Raw genomic sequence first — 15,163 nt, 5'->3', positions numbered from 1 at the left:
CTTGAAATGTGGCCAGTCCAAATTGAGATGTGCTGTAAGGGTGAAATACATGTTGGATTTCAAAGATGGAAGGAAAAAAATGCCATATCTCAATAATTTTTTTATACTGATTACATGTTCCAGTGATAACAATTTGATACATCAGGTTGTCTAAAATGTGCTTTTGTAATTAATTTCACCTGTTTCTTTTTAATGTGGCTACTAGAAAGGTTAAAGTTGTATACGTAGCTCACGTTACATTTATGTTGGACAGTACTGATCAAGAGTAGACTGTAAACTGGCTGTGCAGGCAGCTGCCACCAGAGGGCGGTACCGTCCCTGACTGCCACGTCCCCCTGCTCACCAGCACTCACTCTTGGTACCCTGTGCAGTTCTGGAGGTCCATCAGTTCTCAAGGGATGCCAGTGTGGCCGAGGCCTGGCTGCTCGGACAGGAGCCATACCTATCCAGCCGAGAAATAGGCCAGAGCGTGGATGAGGTGGAGAAGCTCATCAAGCGCCACGAGGCTTTTGAAAAGTCTGCAGCAACCTGGGACGAGAGGTTCTCCGCCCTGGAAAGGCTGACAACGGTGAGTGACTGCTGGATGCCGGGGCGCTCAGCCTATTGGTTGTCATAGGCAACCCATTTTATTTGCTTGCCTCCTAGACTGGAGAATTTGCATTATTGCTCTGTTTTTAAAAGCAGTAAGGATTTTCGTGCAATTGGTGGCTCTCTCAGCACGGGACCTGGGGAGACTGCCCAGGGCTCCTACCCCCTCTGTCACATCCTGGACAACTTGATTTAGGATCACTTATCATAGCTTCCTGCTTGGGAGTCGATTGATTGGGGTTTGCTTTTCTCTTCTGATCTGCTTTTCCTCCCATATCTAATGGAAGCTTTGGTTTCTAGGAAGCATAGCCTTATAATTCCCTTCAGAATTTCAGAATTAGAATTCCCATCAAGTGATAGCTTGATCCTAGACCATTGAAAATTCTCCCCATACCTGATCATCTCTTCTGCCCACATCAAGGCCTTAGGATAGGACTTGCTCACTGGTGTTTCCACTCCCAGGACACTTAACACTCCTGGTAGAAAGCTGATTCTTTATGGTATACAAAAATGGTCTTTTTTCCGATTTCTACAATTCTGGGGATTTAAAATGTACCTGAGTACTTTGGTGTTAAAAAGGAATACTTTTGGTGCATGCATATTGCTCGTGAAATGGCTTAGTTTCAATTAGACGATTCTGTGGCTTTTTTTTATGTGTTATTTAGGTTTTGGCTGAACACAAATCCCTACCACAGCACAGGAGCCTCCTTGAGAATTACTGCAGCTCCGTCTCAGTGGTGTTTGTCTGAGCCATGATGGGAGGTTCAGCAGGGACCCTCACGCTCGGGCGCTTTCTTCCTAAGCAGAGTTGAGAGCTGCATAGCTCATTCAAAAATTAAACCCAACGTCCCGGGGGCCACACAAACGACTCATAGGGATCTGGCAGCCCATGGAATAGAGCTATTTCACCACCTAGACCTCTGTTTCTTATAGTTTTGGGGTTGTAGCTGCAGTTCCTATGACCTTAATGCCATTGCTTAGGATGTTAAAGCTTCTGATTGTGCAGTATGATCCAGTGTAGAGAACTCAGACAAGAGGACTTCCTGGGTTCATCTAGAACCCTTTCCTTAAAAGAGGCAGAGTTTGGGGCTCTGCTGAATGTCACTGTGTTCTCCCTTAGTTGGAGTTACTGGAAGTGCGCAGACAGCAAGAGGAAGAGGAGAGGAAGAGGCGGCCGCCTTCTCCCGAGCCGAGCACGAAGGTTTCCGAGGAGACCGAGTCCCAGCAGCAGTGGTGAGTCACAGGCAGCTGGCGCTGCTGGAATCTGAGCTTCAGTGACAAGTGAGGTGTAGGGGCATCTTTTCTACGCTTGTGCTATGCTAGGCTTAGCCACATGCCCTTCCTGTTAATTACTTCTGTAGAATATTTAGAATCTGTATAGTCACCCCTGGATAACGTCTGAGAACGCTGACTTGTCCACAGTCACATCGCTGTGTAGGCGGCAGAAGTGGAACGTAGACAGCACCCTCTCTACTGCACACATGTGCGTGTGCACACACACACACACACACACACACACACACTCACTCAGAATTTCCGTATGATTAAATGGATGGAGGGAACCACCCAGATTTCAGGCCAGTGATTTTGTGGAGATGCTTTGTGAAAGTTCTTTGTGACTTCACATGAAGGACAGAAATTATTCTCTATTTCTGAAAGGCTAGTTATTTTGCTGTGGTAAAAACTCCAGGACAACCCCTAACGCTGCCTGCGTGCAGGGACAGGGCATGCCTGTAGTCTTCTTCTCCATCTAGAGTCTGTTTGAAACACTTGGAAGGTTTTTAAAAAGAAGTTGTATTCTGTAAAAGAAGGTTGTATATGTTTTTCTGAGAGAAAACCTGTAGTAAAATTAATGTTGTTCTCACCCGTCCTCTCTTACCGTTTTTCTCTTTCTCCTCCTCTTCATTTCTTCTTCCTCCCCCTCTCTCCCTCCCCTTCCCTCCTCTGTCTTCCTTCTCCCGTTTACCTAACAGGGATACTTCAAAAGGAGAGCAAGTTTCCCAGAATGGTTTGCCGGCTGAACAGGGATCTCCACGGGTTAGTTACCGCTCTCAAACCTACCAAAACTACAAAAACTTTAATAGCAGACGGACAGCCAGTGACCAGCCATGGTCTGGACTGTGAAGTTCACTACCGTTTGTCAAGAACCACTCTTTCCAAATCCTGTTGATTTCACCTTTTGGCTTCCACTTCACCCACAGTGTTAAAATTTTACTTAATTCATAGCCTTCCTTGGTTTCATATTTGTTTGCGTTTAATTCATGTTTATTTGAGTCTTTTAACTGATGGATGCTCAGTTGCCTTAAAGCAACGTACTCATTTTTTGTTTATTTATTGTGAGCTTTTTACTTTATTAAGATTTTACAGCAAAAGCCTTACATGAGTAATTGAAATTAAATGAGATTACAGCAAAATGAAGAAGAGAACTAGAATCGGACAGGTACGGCACATCCAGTTATACTAACAGGGTGCAGTACTGCCCTGTACGTAGCCCCTTTATTAACCTGCAGTAGTTCACTAGTAACTAGGAAGACTGGTGTATGAGGAAGGAAACTTTACTAAGTACTAAGATTAAAACCTCAAGTCAGCTGTGTAACATTCCATGAAGGATGCATTCATTTATTGAAAAGGATAAGAAAATAAAGGGAAGATGAATCTACTTGGGAAGCTATTTTAGTTTTTAGGTGCAGAATCTCAAACGTTTTGAGATCCTCAGATCGCTTATTACTTTTTACAAACGAGATCCTCCCTTATTTTTTTCTGCCAAGTCCTGAATTGAGAATTCTGGGCTTACTTGCAACAGATAATGCCACCAGCCTCGGGAGTAAAGTGCCCGCTGACTGCTGCCGCCACCTTTGTCTTGGTCACTGCCAGCCCCGCCGACACGTGGGACGTGGCAGGTGACGGCCGTTGTCAGCGTGTGTCGGAAGCCTGCCTACCAGACTTCCAGGCCTCTCCATTCAGTTGATGACTTCAGGGTGTCAAACTATTTTAAATTTTTCAGACAAATGGAACAAAAGCCATTCTGGTTCACCCTGGTTACTTGAACGATGTACTTGGTGGACCACCTTAGGAGCATGCCTCCTGGCTTCAGAAGTAATTTAATGTCTCTGTAGACAGAAACTCCATTGTATGTCTCTGTCGTATGTACGGATCTCCTGATTCATTTTTCATTTTCTTACGACTTTCTGGAGTTTTCTAATAAGAGTTTTTTAGGATGGCGTTTATCAGACCACCAGCAGGGATTGAAAATGTTTTCACAGAAATTCTATTCCTTAGGAATAAAAGCTAATGAAAGAGGTGATTTCCTGGTACTCGTAAAGACAAAACCAAATCCACATTACATCAAAGCCTCGTGAGACATTCACTTGCTCATTTGCCATATTTAGATGTTAGGGGAATCAGAAACCTGTTTTGATATGTGTTCTCCATGAGTTAAGTCTAATTTGTCTTTTCATTTCATGATGCATGTCTTTTTTTTCTTTTGTCAGGATAACATCATATAGCATCTTGTTTGTTTTTCCTTATTTCTATGTACATATCTATCTACTTGTGACTGTAGATGGGTATATAGATAGATGCCAAGCTTCTTATTGTTCTGGGGTTAGTGTGCACCATTATTGGGTCTCTGCCTTAAAATTCACCAAAATCCATTTTAGAAAAAAACAGTGCTTCATCTTTGATCTTTAGGGAGCTCTGACGTGTTTCTGGCTCCAAATTGTATGTGTCATTGATCTATATGTATATATGTGATGTTTCCATATATATGTTTAAATTTTGTATCATCCGGACTAATACCCAATTTTATGCTTTTTGTATTCAGAAGACCAAAAAAAAAAAAAAGGAACCACATAAGCACAGAGGAAAGGAGTGCTGTCATGTCTTTGGCATTTGTTCTCATGCCTGTTTTTACCTAGATTTTTAAATTGTAGCTTGCCAGAGCAAATTTTTAATTACAATTGGATTGTGTTGGAAGAAGAAAAGCCTTTTCATTCCTTTGAGTTACGGTGCAGAGACTCAAGATAATGAACTTGGAAATAGCGTTGCTTCGTGCACTTAGGAAACCAATCAGGTGTTTCTTGTGCTACTAGTTGTCACGTTGCATTTTTGTTCACCTCCTGATTTAAACATCTCAGGTGTACGCGGCCACTAAAGCACTCGGGACTAATTGCTCAAGAGAAGCAGCATGGGGTGGGGGCGGGGTGGACCCCCGTGTACCCACCATCTGGTCGTAGCACTTATGATTTGCTTTGATGTCTGTCTCTAGTGGTGTGTTGTCTGTTGGCATGCTTAAGCACATGTCCATTAAAATTCATTTTGTTCCTTTTATTTTCGTTGTTTTCTTGGTTAGCGATTCATTTGCATAAACATTAATTATCTCTGCATACTGGTTTGGGGTTTTCTCTTTCCTTCTAACTCTAAAGAAAAAAATTTTTGCTGCAGAATTTTCCCCAGAAGAGGCTCCCCTGGCCTTCACCTACCTTGAAGTGTGACCAAGTACTATAAATTTTAGCCTTTTTCCGGTAAACATTCTTCTGTCCAGGTCACTGCTGTCACTAGCATTTTTCGAGTCAACACCTGCAGCACTAATTTTTTTTTAACGTGGTTTCTCTACACACTAACCTCATGTCTCCCTGGACTCACGCCTGGCATAGGCCCTCCAGACCAAACTCACACTTCCTCCCCACCAGAAGTGTCCTGAAATCTCACACTAGAACAGATTTGTCAACTTTGAAATCCACTCACTTTCTTTTGACTCAGGGTTTTGTTTTTTGGTGGTGATTTCCCCTTCTGTATCTCTCCTTTAAAAGTGAAAGGAAGGAGAGAAATATTTAAATAGCCTATTGCTCATAAGCATGTGTCCACAGGCTGTCACTGCAAGGCCAGGATATCACCATGCCTTTTTGCCCAGAGAATCTACTTTCCACGTTGTTATGTGGGTGAAGGGTTGCAGTCAGAAACACCCTTAAATTGCATAGCCTCTAGTCTCACCCTAAACCCTGATGCTAATGGTGATAGTTTGCACAGACGGAATATAAACTCGTGTTTCCCGCCTAGCCACTTAGATAAGACTTGAACAAGGGATCAGTTCTGAGAGTTGACATATCTGAGTGTTCAAGCAGTGGTGGCCAGTCTACCATTTATCCTTTTGAGGTTGCTGCTGCTAATTTGGTGTCATTTGGTTCTGGGCAGCAGTGGTGGGGGACGTATCTAATGAGCGTGCCATTGACACCTCCATGTTTGTCCGTGTATAAGGGGTGCAGGTTGTCTGTAATCCACTAAAGCGCCAGCCACACCCACCCAGCTTTAGTAACTCGCTAATCCCACGCCCTGAGTGTATCAGCCAGGGGCTGCTACAGTTAATGGTACACAGTTGATGGTACACAGGCTGAAAACAATAATGAATCAAGACCCTACTGCATTTCCCAAGCCGAAAAGCCATGAGGGTTACAATATAAATGAGCTTGGGAAGGAACAGCTCCCGAAGACGTCTCCAGCCTGAAGGGTCAGAGCCGCTGGAAGCCTGGCTGTCTCTGGGCTTTCTCGTCTCAGTGCAGCAAGGCACCGTGATCAACCAACACGTGATGGGGAAGGCCCTGGTTCTGTCTTTGTTTGGGGGTAAATAGCTGTGTGGTGTTGAGTGACTGTGATTGGCTTTTCCAGCTCCTTTAACACAAACTACAACCCACTCACGATACAACTTCGGCAGATGTGGTTAAAACAGTGTTTGTTGACTTACCTCATTTCCTTCCAGCTCTTAAGTTCCAAAGTCTAACTGGGATGGTAGATGTGAAATGCATGATTGTCATCCTAATTTCTGCATGTGTTTATGACGATGTGTTGAGGGGAGGGGGAGAGAGCCAGAGAGCATTTTCAGAAGCGAAACGTCTTTCTTTGTCTTACTTCGGGGGAATGCTGTGTAGCTCTGACAGAGTTGTCTATCGATCTGTTTGTGAATGCCCTTTCGCTTAAACTTCCAGCCCTTCTGGTGGCGTCCTTGGTTGTAAGGTGGCTGCTGTATAACGTCCACTCTCTCATATTTAATATGTGTGATTGTTACCGTTGTCCTTTTGTTTTAAAGTAACCACAAGAGGAAATGATCTGAGTTATATTAGAGAAAATGGATTGATCGGAGGAGCAGAGTGCAGTAAAACTCATACTGGCATTTCGCTTTTCTCATATCCCCGTAAACGGGCGGGTATTAATCCATTCCCACCTTCTAATGTCCTTGGTGTCCAGCTGGCTTTGTGGGATGTGCAATGGTTTTACTGTACTGCCTCGATCTGTGCCAGGCATTTATACACAGCCACGTGTGCGAGTCAGTCAGAGCGTATGTGGTCACCCCCGTGGCTCACGGGGTTAGCTGAATGGCCTCTGTGCTGTCCCTAGATGGCAGAAACGGCAGACACGAGCGAAATGGTCAACGGCGCTGCAGAACAGAGGACAAGCTCGAAAGAGTCCAGCCCCATCCCCTCCCCCACCTCCGATCGCAAAACCAAGACGGCCCTCCCGGCCCAGAGCGCCGCCACCCTGCCGGCCAGAACCCAGGAGACGCCTTCGGCCCAGATGGAAGGCTTCCTGAATCGGAAGCACGAGTGGGAGGCCCACAACAAGAAGGCCACAAGCAGGTAACGGCGGCACAGGCTGAGGCACTAAGATGGGCAGTCAGCTCGTTACAGGTAGAGGCGGGTCGCTCTTGAGTTGAAAGGGGAGTGTGTGTTCATGTAGGTGGTTTGTTCTGCAGCTTCCTGGGCATCATGTGGTTCTTAGGACTGATGCTGGAAAGTTAGTAGAGCGCTTCTTATTCGCTGAGAGAGAGTTAAGTGTGGTTGGAAATAGCAAAGAGAGGCCTTAGTTCACCCTGAGAAGGAATGCTGCTAGATTGAGGTTGCAGACTCTTCCCTAAAGTGAGATGATGTCATTGTAGTGTTCCTCCTCCTGCGATTTTTTAGGACATTCATCATTTCCCATGCCTTATCTCCAATCAGTCTTTATATTCCTTATCTCCCAGTAGCCCTGCTTTCATTATCTCTATTTTACAGATGAGGAAATTGAGGCTATGGGAGGTTAAGGAAGCTTACTCTCTGTAGAAACCTAGTAAATGGCATAAATGGGGTGAAACTCATATCTGACTCCACAGCCTGTGTGCTTAACCAGTAAACCAAACTGCCTGGGACCACCATGTACAGTTGTGCAGGTTGTACACTATACCAGGGAATCCCATCTAAAAGCTGCCATCCACATTGAGGACAACATAGGTTTATTTGTTAATACAGGCAGGTGGCAGTAAAGTTATCTTGTTCTGATAAAATCAGTATATTATGATAGTTTGCCATATGATGGAGAAAGGCCACCTTTTTCTAATTGATCCAAAGGTACCATAAGTGCTAATGGCCCTGGATTTGCCTCCTGTCAAGTTGCCAAGCCACATCAAGAATGAAGCTGAGCTGGAAGAGCTGCTTAAGGCCAGGCATGTTTCAGATAATGAGCCTGGCCTGTACCCAGTTACCACAAGAGGGTACTACAGCAACGAGTACCAAACACCAGCAAAAATCTTTCCCAGCAGACCCACGGGTACCTTTATTTAATGAAAGAGGGCACCATGTTTTTCCCGAAACACAGAGAGGGAAGTGGCCCTCAAAAACCTGCCACTATTTGCCCTGTCCCAGGAGTCCACGGAGGAATTTTGTTCCACTGTTTATTTTTAGCAGAATTTCGGAGGGACTTTCAGCACGGGGTCACACCACCTTGTGTGAGGATCATTTTCATATTAATCAGATTCTTAATTTTTGAAGGGAGGGTGGTGTCGAACCTTGACGTTCCTGTCTTTGCTTCTCAGGTCCTGGCACAATGTTTATTGTGTCATAAATAACCAAGAAATGGGTTTCTACAAAGATGCGAAGACCGCTGCTTCCGGAATTCCCTACCACAGCGAGGTCCCTGTGAGCTTGAAAGAAGCTGTCTGTGAAGTGGCCCTTGATTACAAAAAGAAGAAGCACGTGTTCAAGCTAAGGTGAGAGTCGCCGTGCTGCACAGTTGCCGGGGAGTGGGGTGTGTTCATTTTCACTCTGGGGGTTGGTTTTCTTCGACAGATAGTGTTATCAGGTGGGTCCTCTCCTCTGCCATTTAAATAATCAGTAAAGTGGCAAGCCAATTTGGCACTCATCTCGGTCAGGATCTTTGGGGACTGTGGCCAGTCACGGGGGTCCCTGTGGTTAACAGCACAGCTGAACATTGAGGAAAAGGAGGTTTTGTTTTTATAAGCTGGAACTTAGTGTTCCCTAAGACAAGGTGAGCTAGTTACATTTCACAATTTAGGGGAAGCTTAGAAAAATAGTTTCCCCATTTTTGCAGCTTATCCAGATCCAGGAGGTGCTATTCTTTGCTCATGAGTTGTCTGGAGATGGGTCAAATGAGTCATCCTGGAGCCAGATGGAGACAAACAGGGAGTGTGTGCACTCCCCTGACTCGCCCAGCAGATGTTCCAGATGCCTCTGGAACCGTCTAGTTCCAAATGTCTCTACCCTGTAGAACATACGCACCTTCCCACGGAGTGGTTCCAACCTCAGAAGTTCTGCTTGTACTTGGAAATGGGCAGAAAAAGCATTTTATCTTGTAAAAATGTAAAAGCTAAACATGTTAGTGGTTAGGATATTACTTAAAGTAGTTAAATACTAATTCGATCTGTTGCTTTGGGATCTGAAGAGCTTTGGTCTCCAGTTATGTGTGTGTCTCATGCCAGTTGGACTAGGCCAAGGCCTACAAATGGTGTGATTTATTGAGCTCTGTTGACGAGCACTGGAGCGGGCTCTTCGGGACTTGGAACACTTCACATTCTGTGAGACGAGGCACAGACAGCCTGGCTCCCTGGCTGCCTCCCACTTTGTACTCCTTGATGCAGCTTCAGAGGGTCAGGATATTGGCAGAGAGCACTTAATCCTCCTCCACCCTGGCAACGCCCCCTTCCTCTTGAGAGCAGCAGAGTGAATGAGTGAGCCCTCCATGCTGATGACCTCGTGGTGTCAGGGTGATGGCCTCGCCAGGGCAGTTTGTTCGTTCTGAGACATGCGTAGAAGGAGAAATCTAGGAGACCTTTTCTGTATGTCTGTTCAGAAACTCTGGTGTTTGTAAATGTGGAGGATACGAGCTCAGGAGCAGAATTTCAAAAGGGCTCATAATTTTTAAAGAGCTTTTTCTTGAATTCCATTTAGAGCAGTGATCTGGCATCGAGTGGTCTTTGCCAAAACAAAGCCAGATGTTGATATATTTGGGACTTTTTTGGTTCTTCCATTGGATTGAAACGCTAAGTTGCCTGTGTATATTATACTGGCCCAATTATGTGGCTTCTTCATGTCCAGGGGGCCACTGCTGGGCCTGTGCGGGCCCCAGGCACGGTTGGTGATGTATGCAGGGCTCTGATGGGCATTCTGGTGTGATTCTGTGGCCTGCTTGTATCCCACATAGGATATGGGAGTTGGGGGATTTTTTTTTTTTTTTTGAAGTTGTATTGTGACTTAACTTTCTTCCTTCAAATTACAGACTAAATGATGGCAATGAGTACCTCTTCCAAGCCAAAGATGATGTAAGTTTCTAAGATTCATTTCTCTCAAATACTTAAGAGTTTGCAAGTATTTGTGGCATGATAAGCTTTATTTATGATGTTCTTCAATAAGTAATGGTCAGTGGTGGCTTCTGTCATCTGGTCTCCGCTGTCGCTAACACTGGAGGTGTTAGCTTCTCTTTATGTCTCTAGGAGGCAGGGAATGTCATCTCCTTGTCTCCTTGCCGGGGCGGGAGAGCTAATGCAGGGTCTGTCAAGTCCATGGAGGAAAACGTGCCCACCCCCTCCCAGAGGATGAGGTCCAGTGAGGTGGGCCCAGGACTGAAGGTGAACCCTGAGGCCCAGTCAGGAGCCTCCCTGCTGCACCCCACTGCCTTTAACCAGCCATTCACGGTTGTGCTCCACCTTGGAGAGAGGGTTGACTGATGAGAAAACAACGTGGGCTTTACATTTTAAAAAACAACTTCTGTTAAATTTATACAGTGTTATATGTCAAATATATTAAAAAAGAAAACAAAAATCAGCTTTTAGGGTAGGTCCTGACAACCCGCAGATGGAGCCCCTCTGAGTTTGTAGGACCATGTAGTAGAGTGGTGACCTTCCGGGACTGTAAATTGAATTCTCCTGAGAGTTGAACCGTGTTCACTCTACTGATAAAGCGGAGGTTCATTTGGGCATTGCTTACCCCTCAGTTAGCCACATGCCTCTGTTAGCCAGACACACTGTTCCCGAGCCTTACAACCGACAGAGGCTCAGACGGTCATCCAGGTGGAGTGAGAGCATCTCATGCCTGTGCCTCTAAGTTGAGTCTCACCTGTGCCCCCTCCTTTGTCCAGGAGGAAATGAACACATGGATCCAGGCCATCTCTTCCGCCATCTCCTCCGATAAACAGGAGGTGTCTGCCAGCACCCAGAGCACGCCAGCATCCAGCCGGGCACAGACCTTGCCCACCAGCGTCGTCACCATCACCAGCGAGTCCAGTCCCGGCAAGCGGGAGAAGGACAAAGAGAAAGACAAAGAGAAGCGGTTCAGCATTTTTGGCAAAAAGAAGTGAACTCCTTTCCTTCATCTCGTGCCCTTCTCTTACCTTTTCAGTGAAATTCCAGCATGCAAGCTCAGAACCAACACATTACTCTCTGTGCCTGATGTTCCTCAATGTGGTGATTTCTTTTTTTTTTTAATTTATAGAGCATTTCTTGGGAGGGGTGGGGAACATACACCTAAACACTTTATCTCCAAGTTACAAAAGTTTGAGGTGCAGAGGGAAGACCAGATTTTTTTTAATGAAATTATATAGATTAGATCTCAATATTTAAACTGTTCCTCAATTTTGTGAGGCTGTGTTGGAAATAACCTGCCTCTAGTGCTGTTGGTATGCAGGGCAGCGGTGCTTAAACAAGATTTCCTGTGCTCACCAGAGACAAAATGTACCAATTTCCTGACACCATTCTCTTCCATTCACTCCCAGTGGTTACCCTGAGTCTTGACTATTAGAAGTGCCCACGATGGGTCTAACCTTGATTAAACAGATCGTGTATTAAGATCTCGCTGCAGCCATAGTGCAGCTCCATGTTAACTCTCCAGACCAAACCGTTTGTATCTGGCATCACTTACTAACACGCGACATGTGGCTTTTCTGCATCAACTGCGACGACGGTTCAGAATGTCGGGATACAAGAAGGAATAGAAAACTGATACTGTTTTAAATAATCTGTAATTTCAATTTTTTTTTTTTTTTGCTGAAATACATTATATTGTATGTTTGAGATAATTCTAGTACAAAGTATAATAAAACTAGATGTATAATAAACCCTTTAAATCATTGGTAAGTGTACAAGTGGAACTGAAGCATTTACTGGACAAAGTAATGTTACTCTAATGGTTACTTGCTCGTGCGTTGCCACACTGTGTTATAATTTGCTTCATTACCTTGCTATTTGATACATAGTGTGCATTTCTCTGTCACTGTAACGATTGTAATGACAACTTTTCATCTTACTGCACAATCAAAATGGCATTGATAGGAATGAACTCCGAGGCTGGGCCTGAGCAGGGGGTGGTCCCTCAGGCCTGGTGCTCAGTCGTATGACCTGTTCCTCTCCACTTTTGCCCTATCTGTTAAATATATGCTATGTCATTAAATGCTTTTAAATCTAGCACGGTGGGTCATTATTGTTTTTCTCTCCTGCGTGCACGCTGTGTAGGGAAATTGCAAAGCGAGAAATAGCAAACAGGAAACATTCGACAGTCCGTCTGGGCTCCTGCTCTGCGTTCTCGTGCACATGTGGTGCACCAGCTTTGAAAACTACAGCAAACAGAATAATAAGTGTGGAACGTTGTGCAGCTACACATCCAAATTTTATCTATTTATGAAAAAGTTATCAGAGAGCTTGCTAAATCTGAGCTGTGAGGCAGACGTTGGCAAACTTCTTCTGTAACGGGCCAGAGAGTAAATATTTTAGGCTTTGCGGGCTGTACTCTGACTGTGGAAAGTCTGCTCTGGCGTAATGCAGAGGCAGCCACTGACGATATGTAAAGGAATGGGCATGGCTGTGTTCATATAATGTGTTTCATATAATTTTCACATGCCACACTGTTATTCTTTCGATTTTTTTCCTAAAGATTTAAAATCTTAAATCTGTTTATACAGATCATGCAAAAACAGATGACAGGCCAGATTTGGCCCGGGGGCCAGTTTGCTGATGCCAGCATAAGGTCATGGGTCAGATATGCGTGAGACACTTGTCCTGTTTTATCTGGGCATGTTGACTCCATGCTGTTTGTATATTTTCTTACATGAAGCAGCAGTGGATGCTGTGGATTTTCAGGAAGTTCTTCCCCAAAGGCCGTGCCTGCCGTGACATGCCAGTCCCGGGCTCCGCAGCTGAACGGCACTGGAGCTTTCTGTTACCCCCTGAGACCTCACCTCCTTCCCCTCCTCCTCTTAGGTGCACCCAAGGCCATTTATCTCACCATGTGACACTCCCTGCCCTTGCCGTACTCAGGATTGGAATCAAGTTGTTCAGGCCTCCACAGACGAACCTCTGACCAAAATGTTTAATGAAGAAAAAGCATCATGGAAAATAATCATGATTGATCACAGCCTACTCTTGACAAAACCAGGCAGAAAGCGGGAGGACACGCTCAAAAGGAAAATAACCAGCAATACCAGAATCCCGTAAAAAGCACACACACGTGCAACATTGTGCACATGATTCCAGTGGGTCACGGAGCTCTGATTACAAAGCCTGGGTTTGAGGTGCGTGCTCTCTGTGCTGCACTTGCTGAGGATCCGCTGGGGCATGAAAGGGGAAGAGGGTGGGCAGCGGGAGGAGAAGCCGCAGCAGGAGTCTGGCTTCCGTGGGTCCTCAGGAGCTGAGGTCAACAGGTGTGATCAGAAAACCCAGAGCAAGACCTGTTCCCTGGCAGCAGTTACAGGCCATATAGGATTGTGATCTTCAATCCTGTCAGGGTGAATAGTGGATGATTTTTTATTAATCCTAGCCTATTGAATATTTTTAGGATGGGTGATAATACTGGCCTCTCTGCATACATGTGAAAAGTGAGAAGCAGTAAAATAAGACTATCAGGCCATGAGGGGCACTCTTGATTGATTAAAGGCCACTTTTGTCACATTTGAACATCTCTGAAGTTAGGATACATCGTCAATTGATGACATCTTGTGGGTACTTAGACATTTGACATTTCACATTTCTTGAGGGCACCTTGCTTATGCTTCTTACAACCCATGGCATCTTCAGTTGATGAAATAGTGTATCAGACTGGGCAGTGGGCACCTTATCTTCTCACCATGTTTTTGGCACTTTTAGGATTGGTTGTGTACCAGGGTCTTAAGATATTTCCTGTGGATATATTCTTTTCATTTGTTAGTTGGAATACTTAAAGGAATATTTCCTTTCATCTAGTGGTAGAATTCATATAGGAAAGGCAGGATAAATGCTTGAGTCTTTCCCATTATTTGAATTGACCTTTCCAAGTATGACCCATAACCCAAAAAGCCATAAAAAAAAAAGTAAAACTTCTGTCCATCAAAGCTCAAGACATCTCTGACCATTGAAAGTTGTGGTGAAATCTTTTCACTTTCCATTTCCTAAAACCAACCATTGAAATTATCCACTTTGCAACTTAAAAATGTCCGTCTTTGGCTGGTGGAAACCCCTTCAAGTTGGCTTCTGAGTCCTTTTGATAGAACCCTCATAATCTTCGATAGCTTCCTCCTTATCTGGCATGACAAGATGTCCCAGGCTCATCCAGTACATTTCTTGCCCCCAGACCTGCAATTAGAGGTTTCTCTAAGAAACCCTGGTTTCTTTTAGTGGAAAATGGTATTTCAAAACCATGATTTGTGCGCTAGCAATGCTCATTGCTACTGGGTTGGTCCTTGTTTCTAGGCCGTATTAGTAGATAGAACTAAGAAAAAATAACTCATGAGTTCATACTCAAATTCAGCATTGCAGGGTTTTTTACTTAACATTTCCTGTATTACATCATCATCTTTTTCAGTGGAGAATCATGGCTCTCAAGGATGCAAGGGGCATAGAATTAGAATATCCTGTAATTACTGATGTGCTTTATCCCATATTACACACATAAACTCAGAACAGCAATACTAATACCACTCCCAATATAATTACTGAGAACAGTTCTTGTTTTTTTAATTAAACCTAATTTTATAATAATAGTAGATTCACATGTGGTTGTAAGAAATAATTCAGTACCCTTTACCCAGTTTACCCCAATGGTAACATCTTGCAAAACTATAGTTCAATATCACATCCAGAATATTGACACTGATACAGTTAAGATACAGAACAGTTCCATCACCGCAAGGGCCTCCCTGGTGCCCTTTTTTCAGCCCCACCCCGTCTAAGCTCTGGCAACCACCAGTCTCTTCTCCATTGCTGTGAATTTGTCATTTCCAGAATGTTGTCTAAATGGAATCACACAGGATGTAACCTTTTAGGATTGGCCTTGTTTTCGCTCAGCATCAT

General features: G+C 44.4%; 1 protein-coding gene across 2 annotated transcripts in view; it reads left to right on the top strand.

Annotated features, from left to right (window-relative positions):
• Positions 1-12,307, top strand: part of SPTBN1 (spectrin beta, non-erythrocytic 1) — a 192,096-nt gene extending 179,789 nt beyond the window's left edge. For both annotated transcript variants that reach the window (XM_004436641.3, XM_014792290.2), the window contains 7 exons: positions 372-568; positions 1,709-1,821; positions 2,562-2,625; positions 6,979-7,217; positions 8,429-8,602; positions 10,129-10,171; positions 10,987-12,307. In XM_004436641.3, coding sequence (XP_004436698.1) covers positions 372-568; positions 1,709-1,821; positions 2,562-2,625; positions 6,979-7,217; positions 8,429-8,602; positions 10,129-10,171; positions 10,987-11,205 — 1,049 coding nt within the window. In that variant the 3' untranslated portion in view covers positions 11,206-12,307. The remainder of the gene's footprint in view (positions 1-371; positions 569-1,708; positions 1,822-2,561; positions 2,626-6,978; positions 7,218-8,428; positions 8,603-10,128; positions 10,172-10,986) is intronic.
• Positions 12,308-15,163: the final 2,856 nt, after the last annotated feature.

This window comes from Ceratotherium simum, chromosome 11 (genome assembly GCF_057802395.1).
Source record: "Ceratotherium simum simum isolate JZ-2026a chromosome 11, ASM5780239v1, whole genome shotgun sequence".
Lineage (NCBI taxonomy): Eukaryota > Metazoa > Chordata > Mammalia > Perissodactyla > Rhinocerotidae > Ceratotherium > Ceratotherium simum.
Note: the sequence above shows the minus strand (reverse complement) of the source record. Positions and strands in the feature narration are given on the sequence as shown.